Source organism: Callorhinus ursinus, unplaced genomic scaffold (genome assembly GCF_003265705.2).
Source record: "Callorhinus ursinus isolate GAN/ISIS: 27379988/994484 unplaced genomic scaffold, GSC_fseal_2.0 scaffold4, whole genome shotgun sequence".
Classification (NCBI taxonomy): Eukaryota; Metazoa; Chordata; class Mammalia; order Carnivora; family Otariidae; genus Callorhinus; species Callorhinus ursinus.
The window spans coordinates 9721172-9738999 of record NW_027397066.1 but is presented as its reverse complement, the minus strand read 5'-3'; the positions used below and the strand labels follow the sequence as shown (position 1 = coordinate 9738999).

General features: G+C 33.7%; 1 protein-coding gene across 8 annotated transcripts in view; it reads left to right on the top strand.

Annotated features, from left to right (window-relative positions):
• Positions 1 to 17828, top strand: part of RAB28 (RAB28, member RAS oncogene family) — a 116274-nt gene that overhangs the window by 534 nt on the left and 97912 nt on the right. For all 8 annotated transcript variants that reach the window (XM_073891436.1, XM_025887482.2, XM_025887480.2 and 5 more), the window contains exons 2-3: positions 4432 to 4528; positions 9713 to 9801. In XM_073891436.1, the coding sequence (XP_073747537.1) occupies positions 4432 to 4528; positions 9713 to 9801 (186 nt within the window). The remainder of the gene's footprint in view (positions 1 to 4431; positions 4529 to 9712; positions 9802 to 17828) is intronic.

Here is a 17828-nt window from a genome sequence, read left to right as displayed (position 1 = left end):
AAAAAAAAAAAAAAAAAAAAAAAAAAAAAAAAAAAAAAAAAAAAAAAAAAGGCACTTCCCAACTCCCTGCCTGGATCGCGAACTCCCACTTCTTCAAGAGTCGAGCCGGCGTCGCCCTCCTGGGAAGCTTTCCAGCTTCTCGCCTCCGAGGACTGGCAAAGATCTGCCAAGTCATTTTACCTCTTTTTACCTTAGTCCAGCTCACACTTTGCCTTTCCCCCCGCGAGCCCCCTCCCCGCCGTCCCCGCATCCCCCGGCCGCTTTACGGTTTCTCATACCTGCACTGCCCTCCCGAGAACTGGGCTCTGGAATCAAATTCCCTGGGTGAGCACTGGGGCTCCAGCCCTTACTGGTCGGGACATTGGAGGGCAAAATTGCTAACCTATTTGTGCTTCATCGGTAAGGTGGGTATTGATAGGGGTCGTCTCAAAGGGTGAAATGTGCAAATACACATTAAATGTGAAAATCCACATAAAGCTTTCAGAACATGGTGTGCACTCAATAAACGCTAGTTGCTGTTTGATGGCATCATACCCGTTCATCACTGCTCGAAGCACAGCACCTGTCAACACAAGCATTCATTCAACAGGTTATCTATCGAGCTCCTAATTTGGGCTGATGCTGAGAGTAGAGCTGCTGTCGTGACAGAGGGGATCCTTGCTCAGGGTCTAGCCTTTGGTGACGGTTGATTGAATAAATGAGACCGAGTGCGTGAGAATATCCGACAGCCAGTCTCCTTACCTCTTAGGCTGGGGTTTTTAACTCTGGGTTGTGGAGCTCCTGAAAGGGACATAATCATCTCTTGGTGCTTGCTCTTTGGGGAGGGTCCATGGGATCTCAAAAAAGGTGGTCAGTGACCACCCCCCAAATAAAAGTGAGGAGCCTCCGCCCGGGGTGTCTTCACACTTGTCGCTTCTGTCCAAGGCGCCAACACTGTTTCTGGGAATATTGCTAAAGTCTGTGTCCTTTCTTTTCCCTCCCTTTTCCTAGCCAGAGGCTTCAGAAACGCAGGTGGTTATTGTTACCAGTTTCCGGCTTCACGATCCCTTTTACTGGTGTAGCTTGGACTCTGGTTTCTCTGGTGACGACTGCTGTTTGCATCTTCCCTGGCAGTTGGCCCTGCAAAGCTGCACCAGTCTTTGGTTCTGAGATTTGAGTTCCTAGGGCACCTGGGAGAAGTGTCATTCATATGCAAAATTTGGAGTATTCTGTTAATTTCTTGCCTTCCAGGATGATATTTTGTTACTGATTTTTATTGCTGAGAAAAAAACAACCTAAGATGTTCTGATTACCTTTAAAAGGTTCTGGGGAAGCAACTTTTTGAAGGTTTCAATTGTTTTAAATAAATCAGCATTGTTTCTAACACTCTTATTCAATAAAAATTTTAAGGTATATTTGCATAGTTTTCTTATTGCTCAATTTTCTTTTGAATACCTTCTAATTTTTCATTTCCTAAATCCTTTTATGGTCAACTCATAACTGAATTCACTTCCTGTTTAAAATTACAGTGACAATCTATAGCACTAATACACTTGTTAAAAGAGACAAAAATTGCCCATTACCCTATGTTCTATCATAATTCTTTAAACTTTTGTTCATTTCTTTTTCTACCAGTATTTATCAGTTAATTTCATACATGTGTTACTCAGTTGAAGTTTGTTCATAATTTTGTTTCTGGGTTTTTTATTTAGCCCTTCTTATGTTTTCTTCTTGTTGCTAATTTAGTGTGAATAATTACAGTTTTTCATTTCTGTCTAAAATTCTGTCTAGTGTAGGACAGGGCATGATTTTTTGCACCTTCCATATTGTTGAATTAGGACTATCATTCTGCTTAAAAGGGTGAGTGATAACTCTTTATGGTGTTCTGATTTAGTCTTTATCATCTTGACTAATCTCTTGTAAAACTGTAAGGCATTTTCTGCCAGAGATTTTCAGATACGAACATCAGAAATCTAACCTTTCTTCATTATTTGTGTATCAAGCTTTTTTCTTCTCCATACCCTATTCAGCTCTCAAGTTATTGGCAGCTACCAACATTCCCATTCTGTTTCCTTTACTATCCTTTTATGAATTCAGCCTCTCTTTCATTCTTATTTGTATACTAGTTGAATTCCTGGCTGGTTTTTCTAGCATTAGTTTTTCTTGTCAGCTTTAACTCATGGCATTTAAATACACGTTGATGGAAGCAATCGAGTATTGAGATAATCACTAATAGTTTCTCCAAGAGAAATTTAGCTCCTCCTCCTAGTATCATGTGTTTTTATTTCTTTCTGTTTTGAGTCATACTTTTGATTTTATTACATATTTCTTAAGATTCTCTTGAGGCAAATAGTCTTTCTTTTCTTTTCTTTTTTTTTTTGGTATTAGTAAATGTAGTATGGTAAAAATTGTTAGCAGAAGCTCACCAAACAAAACAATATAAAGGATCAGATAAAGATGTTTCACATATGGTAGATGATTGTTCCCTTCATAATTGTTTAAGAAGGGTATTTATATAATGACTTGTGAGAAATTATTAAGTGTGAAAGAGGGCAGAAAGTCTAGAGAATTGATGAAGTGCCTACCACTGATTCAGTTGATTCTCTGTTTAATTTTGTAGTATGTCCAGAGATGGTATAAGAACACATTTTAATAATTTGTGTTCCCATGGGCCTATACTTTTGACAGATTATACTTTATTCCAATCAAAAATCCTAGCTTTATGTTTGCCTCAAAAAGTGTGAGGGTAGGGCTTTCAGAATCTCGAAGTCCTGCTTCCAAGAAAAGAAGCTTTGAATTTCTAAAAATATTTATTAATATAAAAACACTGAACTTTGAGAACCTTACATGAAAGTGAAAAATTACCTTAAATGGCACAATGCTAATGTTACATGTGCCTTGAGTTTCTCTTTGTCTTATAAAAGTATATCTACCATCCCTGTATTAAACATTTTGAAATATCTATAATAGTTAAATAGTGGCAATTATTTTTCTCTGGAACTCTGAACCTCTTAACAGAAGATTTTGTACTCTAAGTTAAACAAGCACAATGGCATAAATAAAGCTAAATGAAAAAACAAAAAGTTTTAAAAAGGAATGCTTACCCTTTTTATTCCAATCTCTCGGTTTTTATATTATTGTTATATGCTTCAGGAAGCCAAACAAATTTTCATTTGAGTGTAATGAGTTTATTTCTCAGTGCCTATCAGAACATCTTTCTTAGGGTGCGCAATAAATATTTGACCACATATCTTAGAAATTTATTACAAATGCTGAGTATTTAAATAATAAAAGAATTGGTTAGGGTGTGTGGATTGTCATTTGTGTGAAAAATATGGTTCTTGTGTCAAAAGGAATTTTAGTTCTTTTTGTTTGAAGAGATTAAAATTTGGCCAAGTTTTCTTTTGCATTGCTGCATTTATGTAATAATTAATTATACTAAGCTATCTTGGAAATTTTAGTTTTCATTATTTTGGGAGTTGATATCTAATTTTAACTTTTAAAATAAAAAAAGGCAATTTTCACTTAACTTTGGTAGTATTTCTTAAAGAGCATGAAAGCTTTGTGAATCTGCCTTTCTTTTTGGTGAAGTTTACAAATAGTGCATTTAAAATGTTTAAGAAGCTTTTAAGTTATTGAGTTATTTCAGTTGTTTCCAGAATGATTTTTATTCTGCTTTGATAGGAAATGGTACTCCAGAGTTTTGAATACAACTTTAAGTTGTTATTTAAAAAAAATGTAGAAATATGTATATATGTTCTGGTTATAATATTCTTGTGACTTTTAATCTTTATGGTTGTTGAATGGAAAATACTTATTTTTGCCTGCTTAATAGTAGTCTTAAAAATACTGACTTTTTAATTTTAAAGATAAATATTATCTCATTCATTCTGTAGGATAATTTTCATTTAACATCTTTAATATAGAGAAAAATTAGACATTTAAAGGTACTTTTTTTGTAGGGAAAAAGGAAAAATTATATGAACGGGCTTTCCCCTTTTTAATTAGTACTTCTTATTATTGGCTAAGAGCACAAATATTCAGAGTATTTAACCTCAGAAATGAAACTTAGAATTCTCTGAAATTTGTATTGAACTGATACATATGGATGTATAGGAGTCAGATCTTTAGTCATGTTGTTTTAGTTTTCTTGTTGATAAATCTCAAATTCTAATTTCCAGCAAGGAGAAGGAGCTTGACTATTCAGGGGATTTAAAGAGATCTAACAGATTAGTCTGTTGTCCCCACTGGTAGCTGTTGGCAAGTGAAATTTACTTGGTGGAGTGTTAAGTCCCTTCTCCCACTGTAACTGATTAGAACTGCTTAAAGTTGTTTGTTGGATTAATGATAGTATAACTACTAAGATTACTTAATAAGGTTAGTAATGATTTTCTGTTTACATTTCTAAAGCAAAGACATTAATTTTGATATTCTATGCATCAATTTTTTTAGACCTCCTTAACTACATGTTTTGCTCAAGAAACTTTTGGGAAACAGTACAAACAAACTATAGGACTGGATTTCTTTTTGAGAAGGATAACGTTGCCGGGTAAGAGACTAAAAAATCTTAACATAGAAAATTGTACATATCTTACAATAATAACAGAAATATGTGAAATAAATTTGGGGGTTGTTTCTGCATGAAAATATATATAATTAGCGGATCTGTCATAGGGAGGTTAACTTGCATCAGGATCTCCTGTGAAGACATATTGTCCATGGGTGTGAGAGAAAAGTTTATATATTCCCCCACTCTCCTGCTGTTTTTGACCACTCCACACATTTTTCAAGGATAAACAATAGTTGCTTATAAAATTCTAAAAAGTTAAAAAAAGTCAAATGCTATACAATTATAAACAGATATTGTATAAACTAAATGTGAAAAGACTGGAAGGGATTATTTTTTAAAAATATTATTTTGATTAGCCACTGCTTCAGTTTTTTGTTCGAGAGAAGGTTGGAACAGAAGTATAATGTAGCTGTGGAACTTCTGTGCTCTAATATGTGAATGCTGTTTTATGCAAGGCAGCATGAAATTGCTGGCATTTAATAGACCACTAAAATTTAGGGTCCCTAGGCACTCATAAAAATACAGTTTGAGCATTCAAGATGTTTCAGTTCACCATGCAAAGAAACTATTTAGATGCCAGTTGCAGCACATTTTGTGGGAAATACAGGGATATAATAACAAAAAGAGAGTGGTTTCTGTTTTAAGTTAGTTTCTGAACAATTGGGGCTTTAAAATGCTCTGTCCATTCATTTGTGATGGTTAAATTAGATGTTTAAAGTATTTTATTAAAAGCAGTTTATCTTGATTGACTTTCTAAACCAGTCCATCCCTCTCCTCTCTGAGGAAACACATTTGAATAAAAACGGTTGCGAGTGTAGTGTCAGATTCATATACTGGAGTGTGAGTGATATAGTGGGAAGGGGTTTAATAAATTCCAATATTATTGAAATATGTTAACCTCTCAAACACCCCATCTATCAGACAACTCTCCATGAAAGTTTTAGAGCAGCTAATGAAAACTCTTAGTAATTGGTGGTATTCTGCATATCTCACTAGTAATATGCTCTATTATATTTTGTGATTGTCTGTATTCAGCAACCAATGAAAAATAAATTGAAAGATATAGTATGAGAAAAGAATTCCAACTTTCTATTACTAAGTTATTGCAACAAGAGGCTTAATGAGAAACATACGCATATTTTGTTTCATTTGTATTTCCTTTTAATGTATTCAAAACTGAAAAACCTCATTTTACTTTTATTATTCTCATTTGTTTGTCTAGGTTAATGCTACATTCAGAGTATAGGAGTCACTAGAAGAATACATACACAGATCATATATTATACATGCTGAAAGCTTATTTTTTGCAACAGTTTTTTCAGAGATGGTAGTTGTACATAGAGAACCTTAATATATGTATTTAGTTATTGACCATTGTTTTTGATGGTAATTAGCAAGAGCATCAGCTTTCTGTACCATTAATATTATTTAGTTATTCTGACTTTTTTTTTAGTTCAAAGCCTTAAATATAGGAATAAGCACCACTCAATCATTAAAAATATTTTAGGGCTGGTTTTGGACATTTTATATAGGTGATATATACATATGATGATTTCTGATCTGTTGCACAATACTACCCATTTTAAAGTTTTGATTACTTTGTAAAAAATATTTGGTATTTTTGAAATCAAAATTTGTAATATAATATTTTAGAGTTAGAAAGTACTTATATTAAAAATGATGTTAGGAAATTTATACTCTCAATGAATGTATATTTTAATGAATTCCTGAGTAAGTTTTTATTTTGATGGGTAGAATTCCAGAAAAAAATTCTTTTTTTTTTTTTTTTTTTTTAAGGCAGTTGGTTTTATGTTACTTCATGGACTCAAAATTGTGTTAGAAATTTCACTAGGAAAAAATTGTTTTAATGTAACCTGATTTTATATAATTAAGTACATTAAGAAAGGAGATAAATAAATTACAAGCTTCACAGTATATTCTTTATATATTTTAACCTTAATTTTAATTCATTGCAAGTGTCAAATGTAGGATGATTAATATATGTATCATTTGCTAAAACATTACAGGCAGTATTATCGAATTTATTGTAAAGAGCGTACTGGGCGAATCTAGTATTTGTTAAGTATTCTGTCTAGTAAATCTTCTGTCCATTCAGATTGTTAGGTGAATACCTCCTGTCCATCTATTGACATTCTCTTCATGCAAGTTTTCAAGGTCATTACTTTGTAAATATTCATCCATTTTAGTATATTTCATGTTCCGGTATGCTGTATAGTCTGGATGCAACCACTGTGCAGCATTTACTGCTTAAAATAGTGTATCTGTTAGTCAGAGATTCTGCTGATAGAGCTTCTTAAGAGCCTTAGTCAAAATACTTTCAGGAAGCTTGTGGGTACAGTCCAGTAAACAGCGTTCTACTGTGAAAAGGATTTCTAAGTCTTTAGTACAAGAAGTGGGCAGACTTGTGTTTTTAGTTCCATCTTGACTGTGCAGCACTTTAAGTAAGGTTAACCAAGGCACCAAGTGTACTTTTACAAGGTCACTGTTGAATCCTCTTGGTGGCTTTGATTCATACCAAAAGCAACTTACCTGTATTTTGTCACCTCATTTATCTTATTTTTTTTTTCCCCTGGTTACGTGTCATTCCTTACCGGGGAGCAGGAATTTTGTAACATTTTGCATTTGAGATTAGATTGCTGACAATTTCCTTAATGTTCTTTATTAGTGGGAAATTTATATTAGATGGATTCTTGATTTTTAAAAAATTTTATAGTACTGATTATTTGAATTCTATTTTTGTAGGTTATTAGGTATGTCATTTTGAAAATATACATGGATACTTCATATATTTATGTTTAGGGTAACTTAAAATGAATATTGATCGGAATTCCATCCTTATGTGTTTTGTTTTCCAAAGAGAGAACCCCTGTTTATTTTTATTTTTATGTTAATAAGCCTAAAATTCAAATGTGGAAGTTAAAAACATGTGTCTAGACATATGAAATAACTATGAAGCTAGTATCATTTGTGGAAGCTATAATGATAGCAAAAGTGGGGTTTTTTTGGCTAGCATTGTCGATTGTCAGTAATGCATAACTTTTTATTTCTGAGGCACTAGAATATGTATATTAAAAAAACAAGCCAACAACAACAAACAGTGTTTATTTAGAAAGGTATGAATTTAAAAAATACCTGCAACATAGGAATATAAATACAAACTTCTCAGATGGGAGGCAACTAAATAAACGATTTAGTCTTGAAATGATGTAGTAAGGATTTGGAAACATGAATATCATGTTCGTAAAGTGGTAGCTAAGGTGTTCACAATAACTAATTCAGATTGGATCTGACTATCAGAATTTAAAGGAAGAAAAGCTTTATATTTCTTAGTGCAAAGCTAAGTGATAGGATTTACTGGCCTTGAAGAAAATGGGATTAAATGCCTTATATTAAGTGTTACCTACAATCTTACTGTAAGAAAGTTAATATTATTAAGCACTGGTTTTTTTGAAGTAAACAAATGACTGTAAAGAGTATGCAAGTAAAATGAAGAGAGTACTGCCTGTTTATCTAGGGGCTTCTGAAGCGATTTAACTTATTGCTAACGACTACTAGTCTTTTCTCACCTGCTTAGTTTGAGACACCGTCATAGGAGAATGAGTTGAGTTTTGAAACTTGAAAAAATTTAGATTTTTAAGTAAGTGGGTTTATCCCAGTTGTTGGATAAGTCTTACTTGTCTGTGACATTTTGGTTTTCGTCTTTACAGAGCTCTAAGAACATGTTCGTCATTACTCTGTGAGTGTTGAAAGTGTGTGTATGTGGGAATGATGACGGGTGATAAACTTCAGGAGCTCTCATTAATGCTAATGGAAGTTCCTCATGTAAATCCTTTGCACGTTGGCAGATGCAACAGACCTACCTCAAAATAATGGAAAGATTGTAATACAAACCCAACAAAACTTAGAGTTAGGGGTACAACTTGGCTGGTTAATCCAGTGTTATACTTGCTTTTCAGTTGAATGGTGTGACTTAACATTCTCTGATTTCAGTGTTTTGGCATTGGCATAAAAATTTATGTCTTCATAATCTTTTTTATTGTTTTCGAAGCGAGAACTTTTTTTAGTGTCTTAAGTTTTTATTTTGAGTTTTTCTGATTGGCAAATCATTCAGGCAGGTCCATTTTTTAGTGTGGGAGCTCATTTTGAAGATACTAATTGAGACTTTGTCTACTTGGAGAAAACTGCATTATTAGGAGAAATACTTTGAAATGTTAAACTAAGAAGTACGTTGGACTTGGTCTTTAACTTCTGGGGTTATGCATTCATAAGAGAGAATAGCTTATCTCATAAATTTTTGTATCAGCCAAATAGTTTGCAAAATAGACAAAAGAATTTTAAAGATTGCTTTTTAGTATTTTTAAATGCTTTTATAATGCTTGTATGGGGAAGATTTGTTCCACCATTTTATGAAGGCTTTGAAGCACATATTATGATTTGTTTCAGTGGAGATGATTTTAACAGTAAACGCATCATAATATTTAGTGATATACTGGGTATGTATCCTACATCTGTTCTCAAGAGGGCTGTCGTATGTGTTTATATTTTATAGGTTAAGTTTGAAAACGTAGTTTTAAAAATTATGTTTCCTATTGCATATTTTAAGTGACATTTAAATATTAATAGTCCCATTAATTTGAGTTGAAACTCTTGAGTCCATTTTTGTAGTCTGTTATTAATCTGTGAGTATTAGAACCTATAGAGTTTAGAGTTTACAGTAAAATTCATTATGTGCTATAGGGTAGGTTATAATACTTTATATAATATAAAGTTCTATTTTTATTTTTAAAGTATATATTTTTTACCCCCCGTACAAGTGTTCTATCGTCCTAGTCTCTGTTTAAGAAAACTATTCTTTTTAAAGTTTTGAGCAGTGTATGAATTGAAAGTTTTTTTTGTTTTGTTTTGAAGGTGATTATAAATGTGGTTCTATAGAAATGGGGTAAAAGTATAAATCTAAATTCCCCATTATGATTTCTTTTGACAACATCATTTCACAGTTCCAAATAATCTGACCATATGAGCGTGCAGAATAGAAGGCAGATTAGGTCCACAGTTTATCATTGTGATTTAGTGTTCTCTGAAACTGTATCCAGTTGTTATTTTGTTACTTACCTTTTCTGCATTCTTGTTTTTATATTCAAGGAAACCTGAATGTTACTCTTCAAGTTTGGGATATAGGAGGACAGACAATAGGAGGCAAGATGTTGGATAAATATATCTATGGAGCACAGGTATGACATAAATTCTATGATTATTCCAGTACTGAAAATACTCCTCTCACAAGCACATACAACTGGGTACACACATACATACTCTCTCCCTCTTTATAACTTGATTTTTATCTGATATGTAGAGAGACTGATTTTATCTTTGTGCTCATCCTTTGGTTTCATCCTCCCCAAATTATGTTTGGAATGATTTGGGTCAGGGAGCTGGTGTGACTAATAGCTTTCCTATGCTTCCTTATATTGCTAGGTATTATTGTCAGCAGTTGAATAAATGCAGTGATAGGTGGTATTTTATATTTATTAGCTGATTTGGTTATAGTGACTGCTTTCAGAAAATGTCAACTAAATGAAAAATATAGAAGGGGAAAACTTAATTTCATTTTAAGTTGTAAGGACAGAAAGCATATTTACATATTTTTGTGCTATGAATTAGTTTATTAAATATTTATAATTCTTCAGATTTAATACATATCAGTATATTGTATCAGCAAACTATGAACAATTCTATGTATGAAGCACATATAATATTTTAACATAATGATGTCTTTTCAGAAGAATATGTAGATGGAGAAAAACTGCTTGAATAATAATATGACAAAATTCTTTGGCAACATGAGCATATATAGATATAATTTATAAGTTGTTCAATTATTATGCAAATGGAAAATATGCATGATAGTGATATACTTCAGAAAGTTAATTATTGACATGCTGTTTATTTTTGCTTTTTCTTCCACTCTAGTGTGTGTCTTTCACACCATCATGAAGCGCAGGAGGGGCTAATAGTCATAATCCTTCTTTAGGTCTTTATTGGAGTTTAATGTTTTCAGTGGAAGAGTCTTACCTTGGTTCTGTGGAACTATGTTGCTTCTAAGAAGTGAGTCTAGGAGACAAAGACAGAATGTTAAGCACTGTTCTGTACGAAGTGTGATGCTCGACATACACCATTGCCTTAATTTTGGATGGAAAATAGATTCTGAATTATTTTCTAAAACATTCAGAGAAGGATAAATGGTTCTGAATCAAGTGTGAGGCCCTAGGGTTTCGTTTTTTGCATTATTGATATATAGATCTGGCTTTTAGAAATACGTCTATGCCTTTTCTACATTGTTCTTTGTCTCCTGGAAAATCTTTCTGCTCATTTAGCATTTTCACTTGTGACCATATAATTTGGTATTTTATGCATGTTCATTTTTCTCTTAAAACATACGTCTCAGATTTTTGTGTCTGGCTTTTTTGTGGTTTATTTTTTTTCTGTTTTAAGCATTATATTCAAAGTAGATATTAAGATAAAGAAAAATTGCTAGACAGAGATTTGTGGGAAGCCACAGTTCTTTGTTTTGCTCACCTATTTGGTAAAATTGGTTTTGAAAATAATAATCTCTTTCCTCTTTGTCCGTTAAAGTCTACCTTCAAGGGTACATACTGGATTTTTAAAAAAAATAAACATTATATTAGTCAAGCTTCTTAAAACATTTGACTCTGAACGTCAAATAAATTTTATTGGTTATAGGTATATCCAGAGTTAGTGGAGAATGGGAAGATTTTATGAATCTTAGGGCAAAAAATAATATAAAATTCAATTGACAAATTTTTCTTCACTAAAAATTGAGGGTATATAATGCTCGTGATTTGGATTCCCTTAATTTTACCTTTTCGTCATTTAAAAGTTTATTATTTGATTTATATAGTTATTTATTAATATAAAATTATGTATAAAATTGTTGGTGTGAAATTGACATGTTATAAAATTAACCATTGTAAAAGTATATAATCAGTGGCATTTAGTGCATTCACAATGTTATGTGGCTGTTCTGTTAAATCATTTTTTTTTGCAGTGTTTTATGCCATTATTTAACTGCTTAAAATCAGCAGACATTATTAGTCAAATTTGTAGAAATTAAAAAAAATTTTCATCTTTTTTTGAGAGAACCTGAGTTTAGTAAAATGTCTGTGTTCTCTTCTGATGTCCCTCATATGTTGTGAGAAAGAGCGTGTTATATTCCTTCTTATAAACTTGTCAAATAAGATTTCTGTTTTGAAGGTACATATGACATTTTTTTCTTTTGATGGTGCCTTACATTGTTTATACTTTACAATTTCTGTGAATGTTATAAGACTATACCTTGTTTTATTGAACAACGATGTAAGTACAGTATTTCTGAGAATTTCATGAACATTATGAAATTGTGCCAGGAAACTACAAATTCTGAGATGATAAAAATGAATTATCATAAATTAATGAAAATATAATAAATTCTGCTTTCCAGAGATTCTAAATTAGTTTATGCAAAATACATAAAGTACATTTACCAATAGTTTCTTTTGTAAAATATATGTAAATTTTTCTATCTAGGCCAGAGAAGCTCTGACTACGATTCTCTACCATAAACTGGGGGAAATGTTACTTTTCAAAAGCATTCCAGTAGCATTTTAGTATACTTAATAACTTTATATTATATGGTCATATAATTATTCTTCAAAGTGGATCTATACTGTTTCTAGAGTTCTTATAGATGCTTATATTGCTCATCTCATGAATACTTTGCATTTTGGTATACATGTTACAGGATAGATATCGTTCAGAAATGATGTTTGGATAGGCTGTTTTGAGGACATCAGTTTAATGTGTTATTTAGGATTTTGGCTTAGGTTCTCTAACTTACGTATTGTGTATAGAAAGAATTATCTTACACATGTCTGGGCAGTTAAGTTAGTGAGTCTGTTTTTCTTAAAGCATTTCTTAACATTAAGAAGCTCATTGGTAGGCTGGGAATGAACTTAGATTCAAATAGCACTGATTATTTTACCCTGTTCACATTTTCCCCCCAGTAGTGTTAACTCTAGCAATCATCTATTGAATAGCGTTGGTTGAAACAAAATTGGATTGACACCCAAGAAAGAATTAGTGAGGTATTTTGACAAGAACCAGTTCTAAGAATTGAAGTATTTCCCAGTTAAATTCCCAGATTTTAAATTAACTTAAAATTTTCTAGGAGTCTTCAGAAAGATGTTATAGGCTATTTTTCATAGTGGTTAGAAGCAAACACACAGTACATAGTGTTTAGTGCCTTGTAACCTGTGGCTAACAGAGGCTAATAACAAACCTCAGAGAAGGACTGGGTGTTTCATTTTTGTAGCTCTTTCCGCCCTGGAATCTAAGTGGTTTGCAAACACTGCCCTACTGAGCATAAACTCAATGAAGTGTAGTCATTTGTGAGGCAGAACATAACTACTATTGTGTGCCAGTGCCCCACACAGATGAGCCAGCCTGTTAACCACCAACAAAAGGATTTGGTTGCCTGTATAGCGGCTGGGGAGAGAGCGCATCGCAAAGCTGGACTCTCTGAGACCCTCTGCTATCTTTTACTGTGCATTTTTTACTTGGATACTTGCCAACTTATAACTGATTATACAGACCGCTCTTGCATTAGTGTTTCTTCTTACGGGTTGTACTTATGCAGCAAAGTATATGTTGTAAGACTGTGGTACAAGCTATATGGTTTAACCCATTTCCACATATAATTAAAAGCTAAAGTAGATTATTTGTTGTACAAATCATGGAGGAAAAAAATACCTGCATTACGGGAACTGGGAACCTTTCATTTTGTGGAAGGTTAAATTGTGTATGTACTGTGCCTGTTAAATTTCAGAACTAAATCTATGGAATAACTTAGAGTACTTAGGTATTGTCCTTTGAGACTTCAATATTTCCTTGAAAATGCTGTCTGTCTGGTTAATGGTTCATCATCATGTTCATTAGATATGGTGAAAAGTGAAATAGATGAAAACAAAATACTATATGAAGAAACTTTGTGTAATATTTACTAAAAGTTTTGAGGTTTATAAAGAGAAGGGGCGATAGTGTCTTCTGGGAATTGCAGGGGAAAAAGTGAAGTTAAGGTATAGAAAATAGAGGGAATCTTTGCTGAAGAATTTGAAGATATAGAAGGATGTATTAAACTTGAAATCTGATTTCCAAAAGTTATAGCAAAAAGATCTGGGATGAAGAGGAGTAGCTGGAGGGTAAACCGGGAAGAGCAAGCACAGAGCAGTGTGGGGAAGAGACGTAGGAGAAAGATAAATGGCAGGTAGGTAAGTAATAAAAATGCATCAGGGACATGAGACATGGAGATGGGTTTCGATGGCCACAGGGTTGCCAAGAAAATTATTTCTGGCAGTTACTGGTAGATTGCTTCAGTTGTTGCCAAGATGTATTGCATTTCTGAGGGAGTTATACTTTCTTGTGGCTGAGAAGATTCTGATAGTTTTCTGGAAGCAGTCAGAAGAGGTCCAGATTGATGGATGAGAGATTGGTGGTGAGAGATTCGGGGTTTTGAGGGTGCTTGTGTTATAGGCTCCTAAAGAGGTGAGTACTTAGAGGTCTGACTTTGGTGTGCTGCAGCTGGTGGGTAGAGGCCTTGGCGGGGGTCAGTGGCCTCTTGTAGGAGTTTTGGTCATTTGTGTCTTTCAGAGCAGTGATCCCTTTCATCTGTGTGATCAACTTTTTGGCCATAGAGTTGTTTATATTACTCCATTACTATTCTTATAATGTCTGTGGGACTAATAGTGATGGCCCTTCATTGATTTGGGTTTTCTCTTCCCTTCTCTCTTTTTTTTGGTTAACCTGGTTAGAGGTTTACCAGCTTTTGGTTTTTTTGATTTTCTCTATTATTTTCTTCTTTTAAATTTTGTTGATCTCTAGTTTTTATGATTTTTTAAAAAAATTTTATTTATTTATTTGACAGAGAGAGAGAGATCACAAGCAGGGGGAGCAGCGGGCAGAGGGAGAAGCAGGCTCCCCATCGAACAGGGAGCCTGATGCGGGGCTCGATCCCAGGACTCTGAGGTCATAACCTGAGCCAAAGGCAGACATTTAATGACTGAGCCACCCAGGCGCCCCAGTTTTTATGATTTTTTTTTGTTCTGCTTTCATTAAGCTTAAATTGTTCTTCTTCCTCAGTTTCTTCAAGTAGAAGCTTAGATCATTGATGTTTCTTCTTTTCTAATATATGCATTCAATGCTATATACATTTTCCTCTAAGCACTGTTTTTGCTATATCCCACAAGTTTTGATAGGTTGTGTTTTTATTAATTTAGGATACTTTAAAACTTCTCTTGAGACTTCTTTTTTGACCCATGTGTTATTTAAAAGCATGTTGTTTAATCACCAAATATTTTGAGTTTTTCCAGCTATCTTTCTATTATTGATTTCTAGTTTAATTCCTTTGGAGTCTAAGAACATGCTTGGTATGATTTCTGGTCTTATAAATTTGTTAAAGTATGTTTTATGGCCCAGAATGTACATGTGAGTTACTGATTGTCTGCTTGCTTAATGTATCAGTCAATGAAAAAGGGGTGTTCAAGTCTCCAACAATACTAGTGGATCTGTGGATTTACAGTTCTGTCAGTTTTGGCATTACATATTTTGATACTCTGTTGTTAGGTGTATATACATGAAAGATTGTTATGCCTTCTTGGAGAACTGACTTTATCATTATGCCAGGTTTTATACCTAATACCTTTCCTTATTCCAAAGTCTGCTTTGTCTGAAATGAATATGAATACTTCAGTTTTGTTTTCATTAGTGTTAGCATGGTATTTCTCTATCCCTTTACTTTTAATTTGTGTCTTTATATTTAAAGTGAATTTCCTGTAGGCAATATGTAGTTGAATCTTGGTTTTTCATTCCCTCTGACAATTTATCTTTTAATTGGTATATTTAGACCATTCACATTTAAAGTGATTATTGATACAGTTTGGTTAATTTCTGTCATATTTGTTTTCTATTTCTTGTGCTAGTCTTTTGTTTTCTTTTAAACCTTTCTCGCTTTTATTGTTTTGTTTGAGCATTTTAACTCTTCTCTTAGCCTATCGATTATACATGAACACTTTTTTTTTTTTTTTTTTTAGCAATTGCCCTGGAGTTTCCAATATATATTTTAACTAGTTTAAGTCCACCTTCACATGGCACTGTATTGCTTTGCATGTATAGTTCAGATACTTCATAAAAGCATATTCTTAATCCATCTCCCCATCTCTTATGACGTGGCAGTCATTCATTTCACTTACCCATATGCTATAATCACTCAATACATTGTTACTATTATTACTTTAAAGAGTTGTATTTTAGATCAACTAAGAATAAGAAAAAAAATGCTTTTATTTAACCTTTACTCCTTTTCTGATACTCTTTCTTTCTTTCTTTCAGATTTTATTTATTCATTTGAGAAAGGGAGAGAGAGAGACTGAGAGAGAGAGAGAGAGTAGGAGCAGGGCAGAGGGAGAGGGACAAGCAGACTCCTGGCTGAGCAGGGAGCCCAATGTGGGGCTCAGTCCCAGGACTCTGGGATCATGACCTGAGCCGAAGGCAGACGCCCAACCAACTGAGCCACCCAGGCGCCCCATCTTCCTCTCTTTTTGTACAAATACATTTCTCATCCATATCATTTCTTTATCCCTGAAGAGCCTCTTTTAACATTTGTTCCAGGGCAGATCTGCTAGCTATGAATTCCCACAGGTTTTGTTTATCTGAGAAAGTCTATTTCTCCCTCACTTATGAAGGATAATTTTACATATAGAATTCTAGATTGGTCCTTTCCTTTCTTTCAACATTTTAAATATTTCACTCCTTTCTTTTCTTACATGGTTTCTGATAAGAAATTCTCTGTAATTCTTATCCTTGTTCCTCTCTAGATAACAGATTCCCTCTCACCAACCCCTCTCTCACCCCAGACTTCTTTTAAGATTTTCTCTTAGTTGTTGTTGTTGTTTTTTTAGAGAGAGAGAGCATGTGTGAGCTGGAATGGGAGGCAGGCTGGCAGGCAGAGGGAGAGGGAGAGAGAATCTTAAGGAGGCTCCATGCGGATCTCACGACCCTGAGATCATGACCTGAACCGAAATCAAGAGTCGGATACTTAACCTACTGAGCCACCTAGGTGCCCCTGTTAGTGTTTTGTTTTATGCGGTTTGAATATATGATGTGCTTACATGTAGATTTTTTTTTTTTTTTTTTTGTATTTATCCTACTTGTTGTCTTCTGAGATTTCTAGATCTGTGGTTTGGTGTCTGATTGATTTTGTCAATTTCTTGGCCATTGTTACTTCAAATATTTCTTTTTTTTTTAAATTTTTATTAAAAGATTTTACTTATTTATTTGACAGAGAGGGACACAGCAAAAGACGGAACATAGCAGGGGGAGTAGGAGAGGGAGGAGCAGGCTTCCCGCGGAGCAGGGAGCCTGATATGGGACTCAACCCCAGGACCCTGGGATCATGACCTGAGCCGAAGGCAGACGCTTAACGACTGAGCCACCCAGGCGCCCCATTTCAAATATTTCTTAAGTTCCATTCTCTTTTCTTTTTCTGGTAGTCCAGTTACATGTATGATACACCATTCAGAATTGTCACATAGGTTTTTGATGTTCTGTTTTATTCATTCTTTTTTGTCTTTGCATTTTACTTTTGGAAATTTCCATTACCTTATCTTCAAGCTTACAGATTCTTTCCTAGACTGTGTCTGGTGTACTGATAAGCCCATCAATGGCATTCTTCATTTCTGTTACAGTGGTTTCGATATCTAGCATTTCCTTTTCATTATTTTTTAGTGTTTCCATCTCTTTGTCTACATTATCCACCAGTTCTTGTATATTGTCTACCTTTTCCACTGGAACCTTTTTAAAAATATTTATCGTAATGTTTTAAAGTCCTGATGATCATTCCAAAATCCGTGTCATATTTCAGTCTAGTTCTAAGGCTTACTTTTTCCTTCAAACTGCCTTTTAGTGTGCCTTCTAATTTTTTTTTTTTGAAAGCAAATATGTATAGATTAATAAGAACTCAGGTAATAGGCCTTTAGTGTGAGGTTTTAAGTTAATTAGCCAGGAGTTGGCCTGTGTTTAATGTTTGCTGAGGCTCTAGGTACCAGAGACATCCAGTTCCTCTAGTGTCCTTGTTTTTTTCTCCCTTGTCTTTTTGGGTATCTCAAAAAATTCTTCTTCAGTTGAAGTTTGTGTTTTGCAGCTCTTTCAA